The sequence below is a fragment of the Plectropomus leopardus genome, chromosome 5 (genome assembly GCF_008729295.1).
Source record: "Plectropomus leopardus isolate mb chromosome 5, YSFRI_Pleo_2.0, whole genome shotgun sequence".
NCBI lineage: Eukaryota > Metazoa > Chordata > Actinopteri > Perciformes > Serranidae > Plectropomus > Plectropomus leopardus.
Genome location: NC_056467.1, coordinates 13,282,821 through 13,309,794, shown reverse-complemented (window position 1 = coordinate 13,309,794; position 26,974 = coordinate 13,282,821). Strand labels below are relative to the sequence as shown.

General features: G+C 39.2%; 1 protein-coding gene across 1 annotated transcript in view; it reads left to right on the top strand.

The window, feature by feature from the left end:
* The window catches only part of LOC121943070 (cGMP-dependent 3',5'-cyclic phosphodiesterase), a 121,101-nt gene that overhangs the window by 82,057 nt on the left and 12,070 nt on the right, over positions 1-26,974 (top strand). The window contains exons 3-19 of the mRNA XM_042486447.1: positions 2,370-2,459; positions 2,737-2,825; positions 7,223-7,332; positions 8,325-8,380; positions 8,684-8,743; positions 9,498-9,654; positions 11,177-11,229; positions 15,462-15,536; positions 15,633-15,674; positions 16,344-16,412; positions 16,502-16,632; positions 20,335-20,446; positions 20,562-20,601; positions 21,123-21,186; positions 21,460-21,541; positions 22,293-22,467; positions 23,575-23,687. Coding sequence (XP_042342381.1) covers positions 2,370-2,459; positions 2,737-2,825; positions 7,223-7,332; positions 8,325-8,380; positions 8,684-8,743; positions 9,498-9,654; positions 11,177-11,229; positions 15,462-15,536; positions 15,633-15,674; positions 16,344-16,412; positions 16,502-16,632; positions 20,335-20,446; positions 20,562-20,601; positions 21,123-21,186; positions 21,460-21,541; positions 22,293-22,467; positions 23,575-23,687 — 1,518 coding nt within the window. The remainder of the gene's footprint in view (positions 1-2,369; positions 2,460-2,736; positions 2,826-7,222; positions 7,333-8,324; positions 8,381-8,683; positions 8,744-9,497; positions 9,655-11,176; positions 11,230-15,461; positions 15,537-15,632; positions 15,675-16,343; positions 16,413-16,501; positions 16,633-20,334; positions 20,447-20,561; positions 20,602-21,122; positions 21,187-21,459; positions 21,542-22,292; positions 22,468-23,574; positions 23,688-26,974) is intronic.

Genomic DNA, 26,974 nt, shown 5'->3' with positions numbered 1-26,974 from the left:
GCAATTGGTCGGGTTTGCTTGGGCAACAACATAAGAGGGGTTTGAACTAGGCTTAGAGGTATCTATTTTTCATACCTTTCTGACATTTCAGAAGAATACATATGGTGTACGATGCTATTTGTTTAAAAGAAAAGAAAAAAAAGCAGAGCTTCTGGTAACAGAAGCAACTGTAGCTTGTATGTCATTGTCTAGTCAATAATGATGTTTTTCTAATACACAAATTGTCTACTTAGACAAGTCTTGCTGGATTTTTAATAATTATGGCCCATAGAATAATGAATGGATAGCAAATACGTGTCATTTGAGGACCCAATGACCCTTGTCGCTGAGGCAGATATCAACACATCAGTGTTGAATAAAATCATGTGACTAATTAAGTACTTTTGTAGATTGGGATAAATAATCTTGAGATAATGATATATGTTGCAATATTCTCAAAAAGAGGCAGAAGCGGTTTTTTTTTCTTTTTCTTTTTTTACTAGTCCTGTAACTTTATCCCCATCACTCACAGTCACCATCTTTCTCATCTCATCCGCTGTTCCACCAGCACAGACTGTCTTCTGGCGGTGCATGCTGTGCACTACAATTCAAGTCCCAGCAGACAGTCTAATGTTTTGTGACCCATCGACCAACCAAACCACTCTGTATCGCTCCCTTCTTTACTCTTGTCAGCACATCACGTGATCGCAGCCATACAGAATATGTAGGTAATACTGGCTCATTGGATATTTACGATTTTTTTATGCATTGCATTTTTCAGAAAAACATACAAACAGTGCAGAAGAACAGCCTGACTGTAATACTTGGATACCTCCCAAGTCTAGTTTTAACTTCTCTCTCGGGCATAAATGTAGGTTTTTGGGTGGGACACGGGAAACTTGTCCCCCACAATATTTAGAACACGTGATTTGCTCCACCGATATAAAATGTGAAAGTAGCAGAGGACTTTTACTTCACTGCTAGAAAACAACTTATGGATGCAAGAATGCCTCCATGAAAGTAGTTGGTGGCAATGTGCAACCTCAAAAGCAACGGCTATAATTGGCCATAAATCGGAAAGCAGAAGAGGCAACTATGTATGGTTAAAGTGGTAAGTAACATGATATTTCCAATATAAATTGGTACAAAAAGGCACATACAGGTGCGTAAAAATTCAGCAAAATGGAAATTAGGTTTTTTCCATCATGCGAGGAGCTCATTGCATAGGTGGAGTATATTAATATTATAATAAAAAAAATATCAAATGCAAGTTTCTTTGAAAATGTGGATTTGTGCAAAAATTAAAATGCCCATAATTTACATGGTAATATAGAGTAATAAGATTAATGCATTGTACAGGAAATTAGGTATAGGACCTGTCAAACCCCGCTGAATATTTGCCCCCCTAAACGTTTAAACCAAGCCTAAGCCCTTGCTCTCATGCTCTCTTTTTTCACACTCCGTCTGCCTTTTCAGAGCATCTTCGTGCAACATCATGACTTTCCATTTTTCTATCTGTGCGATTCATCGCGTCCTTAAAACTGCCAGCTTTTGGCCCCGCTTTTGAGTGTGGTTACTTAGAGCAGCCTAACACTCTTGCCTTTATGTGGTTGGACAACACTTAGTACATACAGTCTTGTTTGTTTTATTTACACATAAGCCTTTACTCTGAAGAGGAGTCACTTCCTTACAGCTTGTTTCAGCTGTGATGAGAGCCTCCTGCTGTTCTGAGTTTAGGATTTGAGCTTGTGTTTAATTCTGATGTTGAAAGATTTGATCAAAGTCAAAAAAGAGATAAAAACTAGATGTTGTTAGATTTGATCACACTGATCAGAGGCAGGCTGCAATTAAAATAACCACCACTCTCCTCCAAGCTAAGTGCTTCTATCTGATCTTCAAAGAATGCAGCAATGAACAGAAAGTAAATATCTGTTATGTAATTTGTGAACCATTAAATTTTTTGTCGGTTGTACAGCCATACGCCATTTCATTTCATGAATAATCAACCGCTTCTTGTCAAGTGCTTGGTTTTCACATTGCCATAATGAAACAAAAATCAACGAGTGTCCTGAAGAGCAAAACTAACTCCAGTAATCCCTGATGATGTTTGAGTTCAGTTTTCATTTTTTAAGTGCCTCACTTGTGCCTGCAATGAGCACAGATTGCGGTGTGTAACAGAGTGTGACACAGTTTAAATATTGTTTCAGAGGCTTTTGCAGCCTGCCAAGCTAAATATCTGGGGAAGAGCTGTTGTAACATAAACCTTGTACCCACAAAAAAAAAAAAAAAATCAAACTATCGCCAAGGCCTCAGGATCTTGGAGGCGCACATTGAGATCATAAACAAACAACCAAACAGACATCAGGGCATCTGTTTGTCTCTTTCCCCAGGATGCCTTGCTGCGGCTGGCGGCAGTTGTCGACGCACGCTCGCTTCGAGTGGCACTCCGAGACAGCATACAGGAACTGCTACCCAGCACGGTATTCACTCACACACACACACACACACACACACACACACACTACATGTGCACAAACAGCTCAACATAATTGACATTACCTTGATTTATCACCTGAAAACTAAAAGCTTCCTGTTAGTATGCAGAGCGGTGGAGCTGAAAGCCTCGGCCCTGACATCAGAGCGGGAACAGAGGCCCGGGCCTTGTTGCAAATGCACGAAGCTCATCATTCATTAAATTAATTAAAATCTGATTAATATTACAAATGAATGTGCACGTTTTTGTGTGTTTTATTCCAGGAGTGTGTATGTGTCTACATGCTGGAGGGATACTTGAGGCTGGTATGTGACGACCCGCCATATGATCTGCCGCAGGAGGGAAAGATCAGGTGTGTACTGCATGTGTGTGTGTGTTTGTGCGTGTGCGTGTGTGTGTGTGTGTGTGTGTGTGTGTGTGTGTGTGTGTGTGTGTAGCATGTCACAGATGCTTTGCAATAGAACAAGGGAGAAATGAAGGAGGAAACAGAGATGGCTGTTTTCTCTATGTGAAAAGCAGGTGCTTGGGGTGGCCGGTGGCTCAGTGGATAGAGCAGGCGCCCCATGTATGAAGGCAGCGTTCTTGCTGCAGCAGCCGCAGATTCGATTCCGGCTTGTGGCACTTTGCTGCTGTGTTGTCCCCTCTCTCTCTCCCCCTTTCATGTTATCACTCTGTCCTGTCTAATAACGGCAAAATTGGCCAAAAAATAATCTTTAAAAAAAATGTTTTTTGAATATGAGCCGCAGCCTAAAATCACATCATGAACAAAGAGACAGGAGTGTCATTGAGTCTCATCATAAAGACATATGAGGACCTTCTCCGCATCTCTTGTCCTTTCATTTCTACTACCTCTTTTTTCCCCTCTCATCTCCCACCTCTAGTGCTCTCTCATTAAATTGCGCCCTTTATCTCACTTTATCCCCATCTTATTACACATCCCTCTCTCTACCAAACTCTCTCCCTTGTCATCTGCTATCCCACCTTGCCACCTCACTGCATCAGTCTGTCGTTGCCCTTTTTCCCTCTCAGTCTGCTTTCTCCCAGCAGAGCCATGAAGCACTAAGCCGGTTGTGTTTGGGTCTATCTACCCTCCCCTCACTTCACTTCACCTCACCGCATCTCCCCTCTCTCTCCTACCTCCATTCCTCTCCCCATGGAAGCGTCACGGGGCTAATAGCCGAGGTGACAGCGCCCAGGATCCCTCAGTGAGACACAGCGATCCTCTTCTCTCTTAAGTGCTCTCTGAAGCTCTACAATCCCATGTGCTACTGCGACTTTTGCCCAGGCTCCGGCAAAAACCAACACTGCATAATAGATGAAACTGTCTGTTTGTCAGACAAGACGCCTTTTTCTAACACCTCATTGCCACACAAACACGGGCTCACATTCAATTATGCTTATGCAGGCACAAGCACACAAGGGCGCGAGCATGGACCACACGTATAGTATGCTCACACACACACACACACACACACACACACACACACACACACACGTACAACAGGGTGCACACAAACAAACTCACACACACATTTGTCAGGGCTGCATGCAGGCTAGAGGTAGTGGGGATATTAAAAGAGCTACAGGGCACTTTGTTACATCTCTCCCTCCAATTCACCTGCTTATATAAGCCTGTTATCAAGACCTTGGCATACACACACACATACATACACAAACCCAAACACCCCCACACACACACACACACAAACACACTCAATGAACCCATCTGAGAGGCAGAAGGCCACTTTGTTTGAGCCTCATTCCAGCCCACTTTCCAATACATGCGAACCCATTAACTGGACCTTCACACACACACAAGCACACACACAAAAGAAAAATACACAAGGAAGTTCAGCCAAAATAGTTCCATGATTGTGTAAAAACTATTTAAAAACTAAACTTTAAAAACTAAAACTATTTGTTGCGTACAAGACTGATGCTTCACAGCAAAACAAACTATTGTTAGAGATACTGCAAAGGGAAAAACATACAGTCCAAGGTCTAAAACATACAGAACACAGTGACACATGAACACAGTTTAACGGTCCAACTATGTCCTTGCCTTCACCCATGGTTGTGAGCTCTGGGTAGGGACTGAAAGAATAAGATCATGGATAAAATCATCTGAAATTAGTGTCCTCCGTAGCTGGGCTCAGCCTTAGAGATAGGGTGAGGAGCCCTCAGTAGAGCTACTGCTCCTCGTGTCAAAAGTGGGTTAGTTAGGGTGGTTTGCATCCTGGGCGTCTCCCATTAGAGGTGTTCCAGGTACATCTGACTGGTAGGCGCAGACCCAGAACACACCGGAGGATTTTATGGATGGATGTATGTATGTATGTATGGACGGACGGACGTTGTGGTCATGATTGAGGAAGTTGTGTTCATGATATTCTAGACGTTCAAGTCTAGAATAAAGTCAAGTTGTGAGAACACTGCTGTTAGGCAGCCGCAATAAGGACGTTACCATCTGCATCTAGAAGCCATCAGAGCTAACAATTTAGAAAGCTAGCAAGCGGGTAATGTAAGATATGGGAAGACATTATGAAAAGATTAGGCAGTGGGAATATCAACATTTTCCTCAGACATATCCTTGAGTTAGAAAGAGGAACTGCATGCAACCAAAATTACAATTAACTTATCATCCATCTAAAAATGAACTTCCATAGTCTCTGATATTTTTTGATACTTGAACATTGCACAGACCTTTAATCCTGTGTCTGATGAATTCTTCCAAGCTCCTGTAACAATTACTAAAGCCACTCGAGGATGCTAATACAATGCTGGTTCAATAAACGAAAGTGTGGGTTGTAATAAGCTGCTTTCACAGTCAACTTATGTGGCTGACAATGCAGTTGCACTACTGTTGCAATAAATGTTTTCACTTGTAGGTTAGTTTTATTTCCATCTAAAGGATTTCCTCCGTTTTGTAAAAAGGGCTATTTATATTTTACTTAATATGCAAATCATTAGATTTTCTTGCCATTATATGTTGTTATGGTTTTTATAATTCAATCTATGTGATTCTAATACATTTACACCTTTGACGTTTTATGTTTTCCAGCATAGGAGTAACACTTAGTTTTGATTTTCAGCCATCCAATTTATATAACACCACATTATAATACCAAATAGATACAACTCTGTGAAGTGTTTCTTTAAGAGCGTGTGCAGTGGTGCTGCCTTTCCCCCTCAGAGTTGTGTAAAATGCATGAACAATCAAACATATGGGCAAACACACAGACTAATAACTGTTATAATGGAGCTTCTCCTGAGCTCCTACAAACAGAGAGGGACTATTTCACGCACTGTCGATCATGTCGTTCTTATTCTCAGTCATCTGCAAGCCTCAAACAGAAAATAACACATTACCTGAACTGCATATATCTTCAGAAAGACATTTGCACATCGACACGCAGCCAGCAATTTTGAATTGCAATGTTTTTTAATGATGGTTAAGCGGTTATGACAAATGGAGCTCATGATGTCGGCTCAGGCAGGAACATGAAGTCATTAGCATCACCCAGATCAATTAATCATCAGCTGATTTCCTTGAGTGCCAAATGCACACCTACACACCCACATTTACTTTATCTGAGTGGCCTATTGAAAAGTCCATGTCTTAGTCTTAACTGTCTTCGCTGGTCACCGCTGCACTGTAAACACACCGCCCACCACACCAGCCTTGACCTATATGTTATACAATTTGAGCTATTGTTGCTGCTAACTGCTCCAAGTTGATTTGTGAAGCTTTAGCTGACCTTATAGCTCTCTCTATACACCTGACATATAATCATAAATTGTATAATCTAATAGGTATGTCATATTTGCACAGCGGAAACTAAATAACAGTATTTTTCTTAATGCCCCAGGGTGTTTTGTTGTTTTTTTTTGCTCTTTGCCGTGCTTTAAATTGGCTTCATGGTCATGCTGAAAAGCTGTTTTGAAGATAGACAATACACAAAGGTCAGCTGTATTTGCCAACATAGTAAACTGCAATGACTGAAGTGGACTGTTCCTCAGTGAGCTGAGGTAAATGGACACTTTTAAATCAATGCACCATGCAGAGATTTGGCTGCAATGGTTTGAGGGGATTTTAGACTCTGTGAGCATGTAATGGAGTGGCTGCCATGTGTTTTTGAGTGTGTGTGTGTGTGTGTGTGTGTGTGTAGCTGCTGGAGGGTTCAGTAGATTATTATGTGAAGCACATAGATGATGAATTTACCTGTGTGCATAAGTGAAACTATTTTTCCTTTTTTTTTTTCCTTCATTTCCATATTCATGGAAGTCTGAGTGTGTTTGCCAACTGAAGTGTGCAGTGACACACGTGTTTTGTGCGCGCGTGTGTGCAAATGTATGCGCCTTTGTGTCATTTGGCAGTAGTCTGTCCAGAATAAATAAATGTTTAATATTTTAGCAAAAGAGAGCTGTATCAAATATAACACAGGCACAGAGCTTCACTTTTGCCATTATCACACCTGGCTTTATACCTGGTCAGCACTTTCACATAGACAAACGGCCGTATTGAGTTCATATAATTTCACAGTGAATAATAGTTCTATTCAGACATGTTTTGGTTAGTGTCAGTGAAAGCAGCGTGTCTGTTTTTGTAATGCTGGTGATTTTTTTTCCATTTGCTCCAATTGTCTTCCAAATCCCGTCTTCCTCTTTGTCTCTGCAGCATCTGACGCACTGTCTCTTTGCTTCTCCCTCTGACTGATGTGCTGGAGGTAATTGTCTTTCTCTCTGTCTTAGGAGTATTGTGGACCAGCTGAAGCGATGTCAGTGCGCCGGCCTTCCTCCGTCCGAACTGCCAGAGAAATATAGAATCTGCCTCGCAGCACCGTTACCAGCACACAGAAGAGGTGTGTGGTTATCCAACTTGTGTGTGTGTTGAAGGGTGTTGCTGGGGCTTGAATGATGCTGGCCGACCAACATCTGAGTGTGTGTGTGTGTGTGTGTGTGTGTGTGTGTGTGTGTGTGTGTGTGTGTGTGTGTGTGTGTGTGTGTGTGTGTGTGTGTGTGTGTGTGTGTGTGTGTGAGGGTGTGCAAGTGTGTGCCTGGGCATGTAGAGGAGCAGAGAGATGTGAGAGCGTAGGAGAAAAAATAACAAATGAATAGAGGTGTAGAGAGAGAAGTAGCGAACAAGAGATGATGATTGCAGAGAGGAAGGTACGGAGCAGCGTGGGCAATAAAATTGAACAAGAGACCCCCCCAAAAATGCAGTGAAAGGTCCATGATGAGAAAAAAATGCAAAAGCTCGGAGTGCTACGAACAGACTCTGTATTCTTCTTCAAATGAATATTTTTATCTAAAAACAGAAATGAGAGAACAACCTGGAGGGATGTAATCATGGAGACGTCCTAAAGTACACATGCATGACCGCTCTGCAGTCTCTGGATCGATAAATACCTCTGAACATTTCATGTTGCTGCTGAAATAAGAGTTAGTTTGGTCCCAGTGTGGTGAACACGTCATTCTGTTTGCTGTGTTATGTGCTGTCCACACACACAGCAACACTCACCTCTAAGATCAAACTTATTTTGTGCATAAAGAGCTATCTGCTCTACACAGATGGGAACAGAAAAATGAAAGAAAAGAAAAGAGAAGAATAAACAGTGTTGCGCAAGGACATAATTTTTTTGTTGTTATTTTTTTCATGTTCATTTCCCCAGCATATTTTTTTTAGTATTAGAACACAGAGAAAGAACAAAAATGATTAAGATCAAGACAAGGACACTGAAAAAAATTAAAGCAGGGTAATAAAAGAACCAAGCAGGTGCTTTGTCTGAATCAACAAATTACGTGATATGAATGCTCTTTTTTCTGTCTTTTTGTTTTCCTGTCTTCCTTTTAGCTGTTGTTATTCCTCTCCTGGACCAGGAGCGGGACAAGGCCATCGCTGTCTTACTGGTGAGTTCTTTCATTCAAGAACATACAATGGGGGTTCAGTAAATCAATTAAAGGAACTAACAAAAGCTCTACTGATTATGACATTACCTCCTCCATTAAAAAACCTTACAGTTGACTGACATACATTTTTATTCGGTTTCATCAACATTCACAAATTAAATTAACTCCACTGAGGCAGCACAGCCTGCAACAGTCAAGCTCATTCACTGCAATGGATTGAAAATGTTTGTGTGCGTGTGCGTGTGTGCGTGCGTGCATTTGTGTGTGTGTGTGTGTGTATGTGTGTGTGTGTGTGTTTTGCAGGTGGGCTGTAATCCACTGTCTGATCAGGATGAACTGCATCTTGACATGTTGGAGAAACATGTAAGATCCCTCTGTATTTTTTGAATCTTATTAATTTCTATTTTGTTTATTTGTCTTTTATGGTGACAAATGTGAAAAAAGCAACTTGGCAACAGTAGCTGACTTACTGAGTTTGCTTTTTGTTTAACTAACACGTTTTGGGGAAACACAGGGTCAGTTTATCAGAAGAGGTAAAGCACAGCCTGTATTTGTGACTTTGTTGATTATCCAAAAACAATGTGGTTCCCTTTTAAAAGATACTGCAAAAACTTCCAACAAATAATCAAGAAAAATGATCACAAAGTCACAAGAATATCATCACAGAAACAAGTATTTTTTTTTGCTGTGTCAAGGATTTCTTACATTTTGATAACGTCTTTAAAGTATGGCACTTTTAAATTGTGAAACTTTTTCATGATAACCAATTCTGTTATCTGTGATCCCATTTGTGGTGGTAATTATTAAGGGTAATTTTATATGACCAGTTGAAAATGCAAAATGCATTTTTAAGTACTGAAAATGTTCTGAGATGTTTAAAGAGAAGAAATTTTTATGAAACTCAACTTTTTGTGGCTTCATCCATTTTTTTTTTTTTTTGTATAAGGTTAAATATATTGGTATGTGATTTTGTATTAGTCCAAACGTAATTAGATTGGACTACATATTTTTTTTGTTTTGTTTTTTTTTTTTTGTTTTTTTGTAACTGACAACATTTCAAAGTAATCTGACCCATCCCCGTCTTTGTGTGTGTTTCTGCATGTGCGTGGCATCACAGGCGTCAGTGGCGTGTGCGCGAGTCCAAGCTGTTCAGATGTCATACCAGAGGCCTCCTCTCAGCCCCTCTCCCATACAATCCCACAACGCACTGCTGCACCTCAATGTCTCCGAGCAAGACTACTGTGAACTGGACCGCAACATTCTGCAACTCTGTGGTACGCACACACACACACGGTTAACCACACACAATGTGGCCCATAAATAATATTGCGATATTTTTAGGTTACATTGCAATACACAATATATTTCAATATTTTAAACTCTCCTCTAAACTACTGTAGACTATTGAAATACTAAACTACTAAATAAAGTACTTTTAACAATAAAGTTCAATGAAGCACTGTCATAACAATAAAGTTCTGTTATGATAAAGTTAAATAAAGCAGTGTTTTGATAAAGTTACTGTTGTGATGAAATTAGCTAAATTGAGTACTATATTAAGGTTAAATAAAAGTACTTTCAGAATAAAGTTTTTAAAAGTACCATTATAATACAGTTAAATTAGGTACAATCAAATTGATTTTAATAAAGTGAACAGTACAGTACAGTTACAATTAAGCTTAATAAAGTAATGTTATAACAAAGTTAAGTAAATTCTTTTTTATAAAAAAGTTAAAGTAAGTCCTGCTGTAATAAATTTAAAAGAAGTACTGTTACAATAAAGTTTAATTAGGAACTGTTGTAGGTAAATTAATTATTAAATTAAATTGTTACAATAAAGTTGAGTTGAAGTATCGTTATTTTTAAGTTGTGCAATGACAATAAAGGCATTCTATGTTCTGTTCAAAGTTAAATAAAGTGTGATTATGAGTTATATTAAGTAGTGTTATAATAAAGTTAAATAAAAGTAAAATTACAATAAAGTTATAGAGCACCACAAATATAAAAACACACGCCTTGCCTGTCGCCAAGGAGACGGTGATCTGGTTGAGTGGTGGACTGTGTGTGACGATTCATGTTTTTGCTGGTGATGCGACAGTCTACACTCAACATGGAGCAAACTGCAATACATCAAGTATATACATCCTCCTCTTTAAGTCTCTCTCATACATCTTACATCACCTACATCTTGTGTATACATCACAAAACTGTGAGGCAAACATTATTACTCATACGCACTCATATGTGAGGTGTGGTACGTTAATAGAGTAAGCCCATCTGGATAAAAAGCTCTATGAATTCAGATGGACTCTGTCAGTGGTACGAGGAATGTGTGACAGCTCCTGTGTGAACACAGACCGCTTTGCAAAAACACTGTTTAAAATCTCATGCATAATGGAAGTGGACCTGCTAATGTCGTGAGCACAGCCTGAGCACATACACATGCATCGATGTTGTTTACTCCCTGATAATTGTCAACAAATATGAGTTGGCTTTTAAGTCTCCTCAGTTTTTTTTCTGGCCTCTGCCACATCTTTGAGCTCTCTGTCCACATTTTTCCGTCTGTCTTCATCTGCAGTCCAGGCAGCCCTCCATCCCCTGTCCTGTCTTCATTATTAGTCCCTCTGTTAGCTGCTTCCCGCTCACCCAGCCCCGACCTCGCTGTCTCAATGCATCTCTCCCCGGATTGCTCTCTGTCCACTTGCGTACATGTTCTGCATTCCCCATTTTTCTTATTGGCAACCCATGCTCCTCTCGGGTTTTTACTCCCATCACTCACTCTCTTTTCTCTTTCAGGTGAGCTCTTTGACCTTGATGCAGCCTCTCTCCAGCTCAAAGTCATCAATTATGTAAGTGGTTGAGATCTTTCATTGGCTCCCTAATGCACACACACACACAGTTAGAGACATACAGTACATGCAAAACATGATATCCTTCCCAGTGACTTGTTCGCCTCCTCCTGTCATTACTTATACCACAAGCTTTTTATCACACAACTGCTCTATCGCTCTCCCCGTAATATGCCCCCTCCACATGTATGATAGACTCAATGTGAGAGCCATGGAAGCATGGGGAGAGGTGCAGTGATTGATTGTAGTGAGGTAAAAGCTGTGGCTGAGAGGAAAGATACAGAGAGCAGAGATATCAGCTACAGTATGTGCAGAAACCTGACAACAATTTTTAAATGTATTGGAATTATTCACTGATAAAGAAAATATGAGATAGAGAGGGATCGAGCAAGAGAGGCGGAGTGAGATTTGAAGGTTATGCTGCATCAAAGGGACAAAGTCTCGGTCCAGCAGAGCTTCAGAGAAGTCTTAGGGGTGTATGCACGTACTTTTGCTTTTTTTCACACTGCGTATTGAGCTTGAAGGACTTGTTTTGAATGTTTTGTGAGGAGTTGTGGTAAAGCAGAAAGTTAAGTCAGAGTTTGTCTCCACTTCAGAAATCAAGGACTTAACATTCATTGGTTCCAGAGAGGATTTGCTGCTTTTCTTCATCTGCAGTCATTTGAAATGGAATATCTTTGGTCAGTGGTGGAAAACGTTATCTGGAACTTGTTCGACATGTTTGATTATATTCTGACATTTTGGTGACAAAATGATCAGTAGATCTTGAAAATAATCAGCAGATTAATTGATTCTAAAAACAATTATAACTTGCAGCCTTAATATACTTTATGCAGGATTCCCACATTCATGGAAAACCTGGAAAAGTCAAGGAATTTACAGTCTCAATTTCCAGGCCTGGGGAAGTCATGGAATTAGTAAAATCTTTCAGTCTTGGAAAAGTCATGGAATTTTGCAATCTTGTTTTCCAGGCCTGGGAAAGTAATGAAATAGGAAAATCTGTCAAAGTTTTTGAAACATCATTAAACTTTACAATGGCCTGGGAAAGTCATTAAAATACTAAAATCTTCCAAAGTTTTGGAAAAATCATGGAATTTTGTTGTGTGCATTGTTAAAGTAATCCTGCATGGATAACTTCTTACGTAGTGCAACATAACAGCATATTAACTTTGTGAAGTTATTGATGTAATGCAGCTTTATTATGCACCGATGTGTGGCAATGTTTTGTTGACCATCACATCAGTTTTTCATCTTCTCCCCACAAACCATCTCTCCCTCCTTATATGTCAGCCAGCTGAAATTATGTTTGAATAGATTTTGAATCTGATATGTTTATCAAGATTAAAAAAAACTTTATAATGGCAGTGTGTCTCAACACTTAGGGATATGTTTTTATATCTATTCTATGTCCCACAGCTATTTTTAAATTGGACTGCATTTTTGAGATGGAACATTAATTGTTTTATACATTATGAATGTTCATAGAAATATTATTATGGGGTCCTTGAAAAAGGTTTGAAATTGTATCCATGAAAATGCCTGGGAACCTTGTGTCAACGAAATTCTGGAGATTCAGGTATTTAAAATATTTTTTACCTCTTGTTGATTGTCACAAGGACTCATTAATTTAAATGAAAAGAAAGTCCATGAATTCCTTAGTGTTTCTGTATCTATGAAACAACAGACAAGACTCAGATTTCTTATAATTAATCACATATAAAAAATACTTTGAAAATCAGATTTTACAAAAACCATTTGCTGCTTAAGCATTCAGTGGTTAAAATATTGATTGTTGTATCTTAAATAATTCAGTAATTAAAGGGGAATCTGGTGTATATTCACAAACTTATTATCACCTTTTTCTAATTTTTCTTGTCATTTTCTGGTAATTAGTGCTGTTAACTGCAGTGATAGGGGTCCTCTAGAAGCAGAAAACATAAATACCTTTTGTGCACATGGGGACATAATTTCTTTTTGAAACTTGGTTTAAAGCGTTCTGCTGATTTAAAAAAAACATTAGGCCGTTTTTCTGTGAAAATTGTAAAATCTAACAAATTACCTGGCCTTCTCTGCTACCTTGACACAACGCCGCAGTGCAGCCTGCATCTAAACATTAGCCTTTGATGCCTCTAAACCTGAATTTGTAGTATTTTTCCTGCATCTGAAAGAAGGGAGGGAGAGGAAGAAGTCGAGGTGGTGCAAAAGGCTGCAGGGGCTTCAAAATGTATTTCGAATCCGACATGATTTGTTTCGCCTGTTTATTGTTACAGTTGTAAAAAGGGGAGAGGGAGGAGAGGAGGAGGAAAAGGAGCAGGAGATTGTTGCTTCTGAGGAATCGACAGTTTGGTGGGAAGTGCTCGGGGCGGTTCTCACGAGATTAAATGTATTTGGAAAAAAAGAGGTGGAGGGGTTTATATGTGGGTGCAACAACTTGCTATGTGTGTGTATGTATGTTTGTGCAGTGTGTATGTATGTGTGTGTGTGTGTGCATGTGTGTACATGTCTAGTGCTTGCGTGGATGACCGGGGGGTAAGTGTGTTGGTGGTTGCTGGTTTATATCTCTTTTCCTGCTTGTTCTCTATCCAGCTCTGTGGCTTACAGAGGAGAATAATGTATGAGGAAATGCTGCTCTTATGCTGCTGTGTGTGTGTGTGCGTGTGTATGTGCGTGCGTGCATGGGTGCGTGTGAGATCATGTATATCCTTGCGTCCCTACAGTATTCGTATCATCTTGCATATGCAGGCGTTTGTGTCTCCACCTCAGAGGTGAATTTCGGTCTATGAATGAAATGTTTCTCGTCACAAATAACAGCAGAAAATTGGTTTCGACTCTGCAGGTTGAACAAACCACAGCAACAGCGAGGCTGAGTGCAAACGCACTCCTTCATTTCGGCACACACACACAAAATATACAGTATGTGACTTGTCTGTGGTTATGTAGAGATTTAACATTTGAAGTATAACCTTGTTCTTGTTATTTGCACAAATGTTTTGATTCCTAATGGTAGTTTAGTTAAGTGAACATTTATTTTAGTCCTTACAACAATTTTCTAAAATGAATGCAAATAATAAAGCATTAACTTAAAAGAAAAAAGGCTTAGGTTTAGGATTATTATACCTACCCTTTTTACTGAAAATATTCTCATAAGTGATTAATTCATTACTAAGATTAAAATTTTACAAAAAAACAAAACAAAACAGAAAAATCAATAGAAAACAAAAGAGAAAACATTAAAACATTTCATACACAGTAGTAGTATATATAGTGTGTATGGTTTTTATACTTAGGCTATACATATAATGTGTATTTGTTTACCACCTTATTTTTTAAACTTTTTTTAAGATTATTTTTTGGGCTTTTTGCCATCATTAGATAGGACAGCTTTAAGCGTGAAAGGGGTAGAAAGATGGGATGACATGCAGCAAAGGGCTGAGGTTGAAACTGAACCCATGGCTGCTGCCGCGAGGACGTAGCCTCTGTACATGGGGCGCCCGCTCTACCAACTGAGCTACAACTGAACATTTTTTTAGTTTGCAAACTGAATTACACAGTTTCATACAATGGTCTGTGAATACTCCATTCTGATTGGCCGCGGATTTGGCCATTAATTCCTGATAATGGACACCTCATCAGGCATTAAACCGTCCTTACTTCCTCGTCACATACACTTCACAAGTTTACCCCTTTGACAGTTGTACATCTGTTCTTTATGTTTGTCTTTACCAGTCTTTTTTTAAAACTTACCTTTTCCCCTGAGTTCATGCTGGCTCTCTTGAATTTCAAACAGCCTCTAAATACAGTTAGGAAGGCAAAGTATATTTGGGTTGTACATTATCTGTCAGCAAGATCACAAAATTTTCAAGGTAATAAATACATCACTGGTTGGTTCATGATAATAAGCATCAATTGGAATATGTGTAATTATGTGTAGGAGAGTATAGCATTTATGGAAAAATTATAATTTTTGAAAATCACTGTCCACGAAAATACAGTTGAATACATTTGTAAGATATTCAGTTTCTTTTCTCACACTAACAAGTCTTTTTTGCAATATGACGCTATTGCAAGACTGAAGATAATATTGAGGTATTGCTCCAGTCATTTTGTTCACTGAGTTCTAATCTTATCTTTACACCTTAACTCTGCTCCAAAAACCGTCTGAGACTGATAAAGCGAGGGTGTTTTTTGTGACTTTATATCAGGACTGATATGGTGTTTGTGTCTTCCTTCAGCTGCAGCAGCAGACTCACTCACAGTGCTGTTGTTTGCTGCTGGTATCTGAGGACAACCACCAGCTTTTCTGCCAGGTATGAACAAATAAGCACAAAACAACGCAAATAAATGCTAAGCACTATTTCATAAATGACTCTAGTGAATGACCTTTGACCTTTGTTGACCTTCAGGTAGTTGGAGACAAAGTCCTTGAGGAAGAGATCAGCTTCCCGGTGAGGCCAACAAACACATGAATTTTATTTCTGTGAATATTTTTGAATGCACTCTGACATTATTTGCATATTTGGGTGTGTTTGTTTTCATTGTTCCTTGTTAAGTAATTCATCCCTTCATTCTCTCGTGTTTTCTCACACTGAGGCGGTAATGTAATAAACATTCAGGGAGGTTTGTTGCCATTTTTACCAAGCATACTTTTCATGCAAGTGTGGCAACGTTGTGTGTAGGTCTCTGTGACTGACACAGTAGAATAAACCCTGTCATGTAATCTTTTATAATCCCTGGCAGGGGTTATAATTAAGAAATTTGGGCAAGTAATCACTTCCTTTGGGCCGCTTTAAGTCTCCTGTCCCTGGTTGTGGCACAGACGAAGCATTTTTAACAAGCTTTACGGTGCTAATAGACCTTGTACCCGGAGCCAAATGATCTGTGAAGTATTAGGACACACACAAAATAAAACCTCGTAGATGCGTTATTTGTGTTAATTTAACAAGAGAGGTAATAGACTCAGGATAAACAACCTTTTATTTATATATCTGAAACAAAAGAGAATCACTAGGGACTCTGTCAGCAATTATGTTTTCTTCTTGTCTCTCGCTGTTATTACATTGTTTTTCCTTCAATCACCCGCCCTTTATCTCTCTCCTTCTCTCTCCTGTGTTCAGCTGATGTTTGGACGCTTTGGTCAGGTTGTCGAGAAGAAGAAGTCGATTACTCTTCAGGACATCAGTGCTGTAAGGAGACATTTTCATTCTTTCTTTCTTTCTGTCTTCCTTTCTTTGTCTTCATATTGAACTGATTTTTCTGCCTCTCTTCCTGTCAGGAGGAGCGTAGGCAGCTGTCCAGCATGTTGGGCTGTGAGATCTCCTCCATGCTCTGTGTACCAGTGGCCAGCAGGGCCACCGGTCAGGTGGTGGCACTAGCATGCGCCTTCAACAAGCAGGGCGGGCAGAGGTATGTCTGTGAAAGATTGTGTTCAGACTGTAAGCTATAATTAACCTTTTTCCTTTTTGTGCTCATAAGATCGCACAGAACCATTTAATGCAGAGCAGCGTTCCTGCAGGCTTTTTTTTAACCTCTTAACTTACCTTTGAAATCACTGCTATTTAGTCACCACTGGCTCATTGCTGGAGTAGATTCAAAATGCTGGGATGTCAGTCTGAAGACGATTTGGCTTTTCCTAAATCCTGAAGCGCTGACTCATGTTAGATACAAAGATTTATCTGACAGCGGTTTACAGTAATTTTGGGACGGGTATGTCTGATTGGTAGAGCTCAGCTGCTCAGATTTGATGAGTTCATAGCAGTGAAGAGTTTGCTGCTGTTTAACTGAAATCTGCTGCTAACCAGCAGGAAGCGCTGCCCTCGTGAATGCATACCATCACCCAGTCTGTGTGTGTGCGTGACGATGCAGATGGCTATGTGATGATCTGGAGTCGGGTCATGAGTATAACAGCAGGGTGGCTTGGCTGCCTGGTTTGGCACCATGTCTTGCAGTGTGTGTGTGTGTGTGTCTGTGTGTGTGTGCGTGTGCGTGTGTGTGTGTGTACGAAAGTGATGCTGCCAGGAGCAATGCTGCTATCTCCTGAATACAGAAGTCCATAAAAATGCACTCCAGCTATCTGTCTGTCTGTCCGTCTCTCCGTCCGTCCGTCTGTCCGTCCATCCATCCATCTATTTCTCTATCTATATGTCTGTCCATGTATCCATCCTGCTCCATCTCTTTGTCAAGCAGCATATGTCAGTACTAGTGTTAAAGTGCTAGGAAATAAGTGTATTAGTGTGTTTTATCTTTTTTTTCCCCAATACACACACACACACACACACACACACACACACACACACAAACCTCACAAGCGCACTTACACACTTCACTCACGTGCTTGCGCGTGTATACAGTACAATCCCCCTCTTTGCTTGCTCTCTCTCACTCTCTCTCTGAGGACTAAGATAGATGAGAGGGGATCATGTCCTATAATTTCTCCCTCTGCCAGTGGCACTGATGACAGAGCTGGCATCTCATTACCATAGTAACAGCAGCAGGATTACGGTCGCAAGTGTGCATAAAATGTGATAAATCTGTCCTTTGCTTCGAGCACAGTCACGCAGATTTTAGCAGAGACAGACATATATCTCACAGATGCATCCCCTCATCATATAGATTGCATATTCATATGCAAAGTTCTCTCTGCCTGGCCTCCTAAAAGTGTAAATTTGCCTCTTACCCTTGGACACAGGTGCATGAAAACATATTGTGACACCAGTGAAAGGTCCATAACTCAGCTTTTGTGTCACCAAATGAGAACACTACACACTAATCTTTACAGAGTGACATTTACACCACAGAAATAATCAGTTTTATGCTGAAAAAGCTGGCAGCAATGTTAGGAAGGTCATATGAGTTTACTGTCAGATTCATTTTTTACACTGTCTGTAAACCTATAGTCATTTTTATTAATATCATTTTCTTTGTTTAAAATGTTGTGTGCTGTCTCACTGCTGAGTGTTTGACTTGTGGTCTTTTGAAAAGGACTCCTGCTAGTTTTATATTCTAGCTGCAGAAATGGAGACTACTGCAGACAACTAGCTGTAAGCACAGAAAATTATTCTCAAGCCTGATCTAAAAGACTTAAGAGTATCAAGAGTTTGAACTTAGAGGAGCTTCCCAGGCCTTTTCCAGGCTTAAGTCCATTCCTGCCTCACTTTGATTCCTGGGAGTCTAAACTCAGGGAAAGAAAGCCCTGAAGATACACACTGCTCCGCACTGCAACACAAGAACCGTGCAGCACAATGTCCCTGCCCTCTGTAGGCGAGGAGAGGGAACTGCAGGCAATTAGCAGCATCACTGTGGTCACTGCAGATAATTTAATTCATCAGTCTTCATTTTCCTGCTTAATGTTGTCAGGTTCTCACGTTATTTAATTTGAAGGAGAGTGACAGCCACATTCACCACCTGCAGGACACCAGAGTTTGGATCTGCTGTCTGTCAATTAGACATATCACAGTAACTTCAGTCTCACACAGCTATAAGTGGTTCTTTTTCCATCTGTGTTTTTTCTATAATAATTATGTATCTTTCCATGGCTGCAACTGAGGATCTTTTTTTTTAACAACTAATCTGCCAATTATAACCTATTAATTGTTTGACCTATAAAATACAGAAGAGGTGTAGGAAAAAAAAGGATTTGCAGTATGCAAAATGGTTGCATACAGAGAGTTATGTTTACCGTATATGAATGTTACTATTTATTGATGTGTAATTTTAGCCGCTTTATATACTGTTGTTGGGTGGTTTAATTTACAACGGTGCATAATTTATAAACTGATTGTGTTTTCCATATAAAATCTTGATCTGACATAAAATTACAGTTGTCAGATAAATATAATGGAGTGAAAAGTACAATATTTCCAACTTAAATGTTTTGGAGTATGAATGATTGTGAAATGGAAAGTATCTAAATTTGAAGAAATACTTTATCCACAAAATGGTAATTGCTATATCGCTTATACACCCTGTGTTACCTTGAATCTGATTTTTTTCCTTGCATGCCTCCACGGTGAATTACCAAATAATTGAGTAGATATACTTAGTTACATTTTACCAGTGATATAATTAATTTCAAAGGTGATAAAAAAAAAATGTCAGTCACATCTTTCTAAAGCCCAACATGACAAAATATCCAAAGATATTCAGCTTACCATCATATAAAAAGTGAAAAAAAAACAGCAAATCCCCATTATTGATAAGAAATGAAGCAGAAAATAATTGGCATGTTTTTTGTGCCTCCATGTCAGCAACAGTCATGGCCAGATGCATTATGTTTGGGGTTGCCCATCCATCTGTCCATCTGTTTCATTCTTGTGAAAACAAAACCTCAGGAACACCTTCAGACTTAATCTTAAACTGATTAGACTTTGGGAGTCAAAGGTCCCTGCGATTTCAAAAAACAGGTTTTTGGCCATAACTCAAGAATTTATGTTTATTATGAACAAATTTTACACAAATGTCTAACAGGATAATTGTTGAAGTGATGATATTTTACATACACAAGGCAAAGGTCAACTTCACTGTGACATTATGATGTTTTCTGGCCATTATTTAACATCAATACTCAGGAACAGAAGGGGAGAGATTTGGTCAGAGACTGAATTAGTGACACTAATCTTGGGTGTCCACCATGAAACTGTGCAGGTTGGATAGATCTCGTGTGTTGCCAGAGAGAAATTAAGTTTGTCCAGCTCTTAGTACCTTTGTTATCAACTGTGTTTCTGTGGTGTGTGAAGCATCCATGTTTTAGAATATGTAGCTTCTTTGGTGCAACATCTGTATTTGAAGCATTGTCTACTGCCATGACTTCATACATCTGGACAGATATGTATGTAAACTGGAACTTTGCTGGTTCATTGAGGCGAGGTGGCAAATAGTAGTTTCTCAAAAAAGTAGTTAATCTCTCATCAAATTAGTTGCATTTTGTAACAATTAACTGTATGATTATTTGCCATTTCAGCTGTACTCTCTTAAACATTTAGAAAAGTATTAATAGCAACACAGAGTGCACAATCTATATAATGAATATCTGATTTCCCAAAGCGGCCTATTAGCTCTTTCTAAATCCAGATTCATCATGCGACTGTGTGTGTGTGTTCTCTGCTGCAGACACACAGAGGCAGATGAGCATGCAATCCAACACTGTTTCTGCTACACTTCAACGGTTCTCACTTCAACTTTGGCCTTTCAGAAGGAACAGAAACTCAAAGTGGAGTGCCAGGTACTGCACATGCCCACTCACACACACAAACACACACATTCACACATGCTGTACAGGCATACATAAATATGCATGACAATTAAGAGCTTTTCATGTCCACTGTGTCTCCACACAGGCGCTCTTGCAAGTGGCCAAGAATCTCTTCACACACTTGGGTGAGTCCTGCCTGTCTGTCGCTGCGACGAAGTAACGCTGTAGTACAATTTACGTTAATGGCTGATGTTTAAGTGATCACCCAGTGAAACGAATGGCGCACGTAATTGAATGAGATATTACTGAGAAGGTGATTACATCAAAGATCATAACCATAAAATCAAAAGGGCATTAAAAGTGATGGCTCCACCTCTCTCTCCTGTAATTACCCTGAGTCATTTAGATTCTTATCTAACAGTAAGCACCAACTGTATGAGGAGTCACTGATGATTCATCACGATTGCAGGTGCAAAGAATTGATCCACTGGTGGAGCAAATTGCCTCTCACTGTACTGAACCATTGATCACAAAGCTCTTATCAGCTTGTACAGCTGATCCACCACTACTCACAGTATAATCTCTATTGCGGCGTATCTGGGCTTTGCTGATATTTCCTTTAATTTCCTCTGTTTTCCTTTTGTTTCCTCTCTCCCTCTTTCTCCCTTTCTCTTTCTCCCTCTCTCTCTCTGTCTAATTCTCTCAGATGATGTGTCAGTGCTGTTACAGGAAATTATAGTGGAGGCCAGGAACCTCAGTGACGCAGAGATGTAAGCTCTCTGATTCATCTTCAAAGGGATGTTTAAACGTGTGTGTGAAAAAGAGAGAGATTGTGTGTGTGTGTGTGTGTGTGTGTGTGTGCGTGCATGCGCGTGAATGTCTTTATCACCATTTGAAAAGGCTATCTCGGCAATTTGCTCTTAACCGACTTGCTGCATTTAATTAAAATTACAAAATGACCTGAGATGAAATGAGATATTTTCGTTTTTCTCTGCTTTGTTTCGCTCTCTCGCCGTTGTGACTCTCTCTCTCTCTTTCTCTAGCTGCTCAGTGTTCCTGCTGGATCGTGTCAGTCATGAGTTGGTGGCCAAGGTTTTTGACGGAGGCGTAGTCAGTGATGAGGAGGTACGACACATGAGCATTCAGTTGCTCACACACACTAACGAACTCTTTGGTGAGACATTTTCGTGGAGATTTTTTATGCCTTTTTTGGACAGGTGACAGTAAAGATGGGAAATGATAAGAGAATGATATTGGGAATCAAATTTAGCAAACGTCCCCAACTATACTCTCATGCAGGATGTTGGGATAACATTGTCAGCATCATTGTTGCTTTTAGCAGAGTTTCCAACAAACACTTTTGTTATAGTACGCTGAACCACACATAACTCATATGAACATTTACCTAAATCGTAGATCTGTTTTGTGTTTCCATCACAGAGAGTACTCCTAAGCACCTTTCCCACTGCAAAAAACACTAACACCTGCTAACACCTGCTAACACCTGGCTTTTGTTTGTAATGGGAAACGTAATCAGCATTTACTCGGCATATGTCACTCAAATGTCAATAAAAGCAAATGGAATGGTCATAGTTGTTATTTTAAGGTGTGTTTATTAAGTCATGCACTGAGTAACATGCAAAAAAATATTCCACCTTAAAAGTTATTGCTAGCTGCTATTGGTAGCTTTTGAACAGCAGTGTGAATTATTTTTTTTTCCCAGTCTATTGCTGCTAACTGTTACTAACAGCACAGGACAGGATGGGGCGGTTCTATTGGCACCAGCTACAACTTTTGACAAAAAAAAACAACTATCTTTTGATAACATGAGTATTTGTGTGTGTCTGTGTCTGTGGGTGTGCATGTGCGTGCGCAGAAAGAGTTTCGTATTCCAGCAGATCAGGGTATTGCAGGTCACGTGGCGACCACCGGTCAAATCTTGAACATTAAAGACGCGTACTCTCACCCTCTCTTCTATCGCGGTGTGGACGACAGCACCGGCTTCAAGACTCGCAACATCCTCTGCTTCCCCATCAAAGATGAGAACAATGGTAACAACAATGACTTCCACTCACACAAAAACACTTACATCAGACAACATGCACAAAAAGCCACAAGTTTCCTTTTTGATTAAAACCTTCTCAGTCAAACTTTATTTGTAAAACACCTTTTGTACGTACGTATAAGTGCAGTAAGCTAATAACAAGATGCAAAAATATAAACAGTTACACTATGGAGACTGATGTATAAAAAAACACACAAACAATAAAAGTGGAAAAGTACAAACAACAAAAGAAAAAAAAATTGAAACACAAAAACAAAAGACACAGGTAGGTTGTCATTAAAATCTTCTATGGACATTATCAAATTATCATACTTTTTCAGTTTAAAGATACTACACTCTTGGGCAGGCTGTTTCAGCAGCTTGAAGCATAGATACTAAATGTTTTTTTACACTGTACTTGAACACAATGTGGCAACATCTGTTACCTGTAAAAAGGGTTGCGCAGTAACCCGTGTGGAGTCCAATAACATACTATTAATGCAACAGAGATGCTCCTATAATAACTATAATACAATAATGAATCAGATTTAGCCTTAATACACTATTTGGTAGTTACTTCTCTATTGTCCTCTCCAGTACCTGCTCTTCCGTTTTCCTTTTAAAAATGAAGCTATGTTCCACACAGGGGCTCTCTCAGAATAGCACAAAATGCCTCTAAATGTTAAAGTGCATAAAGTGCACCCATCCTCAGTGTGCTCCATACTGAGAAATTATGGAAAACTATGATGGTGCTCCCCACTTCTTACTTCAAGCAGATAAACTTTAGATTCTGTGTGATTTGTCTCTATATAGAAAACTGTCAGATTAAGAGTTTAAATTCAGGTCTTTTTATGTGCAATTAGGTTCAGCTCCAGTGTGAAATTAATTTAAGTTAGCAGCCCTGTTTGATTCAGCGTCTGTTCTGCACCCTCCCGACTGTTGCATTCTGGGCCTCATTTTCACGTCCTTGACTCTCGTCTTCCACTCTCTGTTTTTCTTCATCATCAACTTTCCTTCTTCAACTGATCACCTCTCCCAATGTCTCGCCTTCTTTTCCTCTCTTCATCTTTGCTTCTGTCCTCTTCCCCTTTTCTTTAAATTTTCTGCCTTCTAGAGGTGATTGGGGTGGCTGAGTTGGTGAATAAAATGAACGGGCCATGGTTCAACCGTTTCGACGAGGACCTGGCCACGGCTTTCTCCATCTACTGTGGCATCAGCATCGCCCATGTAAGTCTCTCATCCCAATGAAAGAACTGACTCTCTATAACCTTTATATTTTTTACATTTTAAGATACTATATAACATAGTGATACTGGAGTTACAGATCATAGAAAAAGTAAAAGAAGGAAGATAAAATAATAAAGAAATATAAAAATAGTTAAAGACAGAAATGGAAAAAGAAAATAAGTGGTTCTATAAATATCAGTTCATAGGATAAAATCTACTGATAACTGAAACATTTAAGTCAAAGGGTACATTATACCAACATGGGACACAATGGTGAGTACTATAAATACACACATACACACACAGACACTATCACACGAGTGTGCACATACAAATGCATATGCCTGGAGCGTAGCACCAAATTTTGGGTCCTATGCAAAAGCGATCTCTGTAGACCCCCTGCTCTTCCTCTGTTCACGTCTCTTTTATGCACCTTTTGAAATTTATTACAATGTTCCATTTGCTTTTGTTTGATTTTCTTTCTCCCTGTCGTCCTTTTATTTTTTGGAACCCCAATTACCCCTTTTTAAAGGGAATGATAAGACAAAGTTCACTGGTGCTCCTGCAGCATAATAAGTCACTCACGCTGCTCTGACTGTGTTTAGAGATGAATCCTGGAGCACAGGCGATTCAAAGGGCTAAGAGGGGTCTCAGAGATTGTCCACTATCTTCTCATACATATTCGGTCTTTCGACCAACTGATTGAGGCAATTTTAATTAAGTTATGGTACTAATTAATTAGAAATAAAAAAAAAAATTACAAAACCAAACTTTTTATCTCAGGTTTTTTGAGGCTATTCCAATAGAGTGCTCCAGTAATAAGTCTTAAAACTCGGGCACGAATTAGCATTTCAGCACCTCCGCTTACCTCGTCTCAAAGTCATTAGGTTTTTTGAATGGGTTTTTGGTCATATGCTTAAGGTCTGTGGTTAAGACAAGCTTAGGAGACTTTCACGTTTTATTCTATGGTAAAAAATATGTTAGTAAATACCCCACTCGCAAATTTTGAAGCTTTTATGTGACTTTAAAAAGGTGATTGCTAACAAGTCGCTTAACGAGATTGCACAATCTCATTACGCTGACCTGCGCCAAACACGGCCTAACAGTCTTGTTGTGGTGGCGACCTTAAATTATGTAACAATGCTCCTAAGGTGTAGTTCATATGTAAAGATTGTCTTGCTGAACATAATGTGTAAGTCTCATAAACATTTGTTTTCCACAGAGCTTATTTTCTACAATATTCCAAAATCTAATGGAAAAATCCTATAGGCTTTTCAATGAAGGGACCAGGGCTATGCTACCTTTAGTGCCAGTCTGCAGAAAATTGTCATCCGTTGGGCTCTCAATTGGGACCCTGAGTAATCAGTCCCTCTTTTCTCCCTACTACAACACTCCTGCCTATATTCACACACACACACACACACACACACACACACACACATTCTTGTGTCTTTCATGTACAAAGACAAAGCCACTTAATATTATATTATGTTGTCTTAGTTGTTACATCTGAAATGAGGGTCTTTGGAAGTATTTCATGTTGTATGCCTCACCTAATTTTTCCCATTTTTCCTTGCTAAGAGATTAACTTAATCTCTAATTCTTCTGGTTATTTTTTCCGTTGGATATGTTTCATTTACAAGATCCTTCCATTTAGAGTTATTTAGTCTTTACATTCTCCTGTTCTGTGTGTTTAATAGCAACAAATGCCCTGTCAGGAATGAGGCACTAAATTGTTTCTAGTCTTATTTATTAAATGCTGTCAGCACACCGTCAACACGTGAAGAAACAAATAGCTATGAACCAGCAATTTAAGCGTAAAGTACATAAACTACAAAGTTGGAAATTAATTAGCAATTTAAACATCCTCATTCAGCATCATAATTAGAAGACGGCTTCCATCACTTTCCTTCATTATCTCTGTTAGCAGCAATGAAAAAGCATGAAACACTAAAAGGGAATGAATGCAGCAATTCATAAGCTGCACATTCTCCTGTATACTTATTATAAACAGTCCTAGGTCATTAATTCAGCTTGATTTTAGACATAATGTCTATTAATGTCATCCTTGCAAGCTCCATGCGCCTTAATAATCTTTCATTTAATTTGTCTGCATGAGAGGAATAAAAGGAAGTTAAGGAAATAAGCGTGTACAGTGTATCCATAATTAGGAGTGTCTGGCTCCTTAGAGCAGTGTGGTAGATCTTTTGTTAGTGCTGTCAGAAAGATCGATCCTGTCGGGATCAGTTCAGTGAGAGCAAAATGCTCTGTCACGGCAGAGCAGAGCGAAGCCTCGAGGGAAATTTAAAGAGATTCAGTCTGTGATGGAACTGAGTGGCTTTTATGGTGCCGCTCAGAGGCATTGTATGACTGCTGCAAACCCATTAACACATATTCAGCTACACTCGCATATGTATCTCATGAAGACAAAGGTGCAGATGGGCTGTTGTGTTTGTATTGTTCTGCTGTTTATTGTTGACATTGATTTCTAATTGTTACGATGTCTATCAGAGCCTTCAACAACCTAATATTTATGATAATCTCAGATCAAAATGTTTCTTTTTTTTCATTTGGTGTAAAACAGGTTTTTCCGAGTGTGATTATCAAACTTTGTCATTCTGTTTCTCATTACTGGAGTCCCTTTTGCCTTTTACCAGAACATAGTGGATTAAAGTAGTTTTTTAAAATGGATTTCTCTTTCGTCTAAGAATGCAAGCAGGCAGTCACACAACTGATCTGAGCAATTTAGAGGATTTAAAAAGGAATTAAACAGATAGTAGACTGATTATAAAGCATGCTTACAAATAATTTCACATAATGTGTCATAAAGAAGGCATTCTAATGGAGACTGAGTGAAAGCAGAGAGCATAGATTAAAGAAAGAAGAAAAAGAAAGAGAGTATACAGAAACCACAGCTGTGATGATACTCAGCATTTTCGATTCACCTTCATATTAAGAAGCTCTTGTAGAGTCTGACCTTTGCATGACTGCAGGTACTCAATAGTTTATCTATAAACTATGAAGATATTTGATTGGAAAAATAATTGCCTTCTAGGCAGCTTGTTAATCATTTAAACATGACTACGTGCATTATTTATTAATGCTCACTCTGTATTATGAAGTACAGCATGCTGTGTTTAGGTAAAAATGGGTTCAAGCTGTTAAGGATGCCAACAATTGAACACCACCTATGTCTGCCTGCACTCTTAGAAACAAGGGTTCCAAAAAGGTTCTTCCTCTAGGGCTGAGGGTCTACCCAGAACCATTACTTTCATTAAGAACATTTT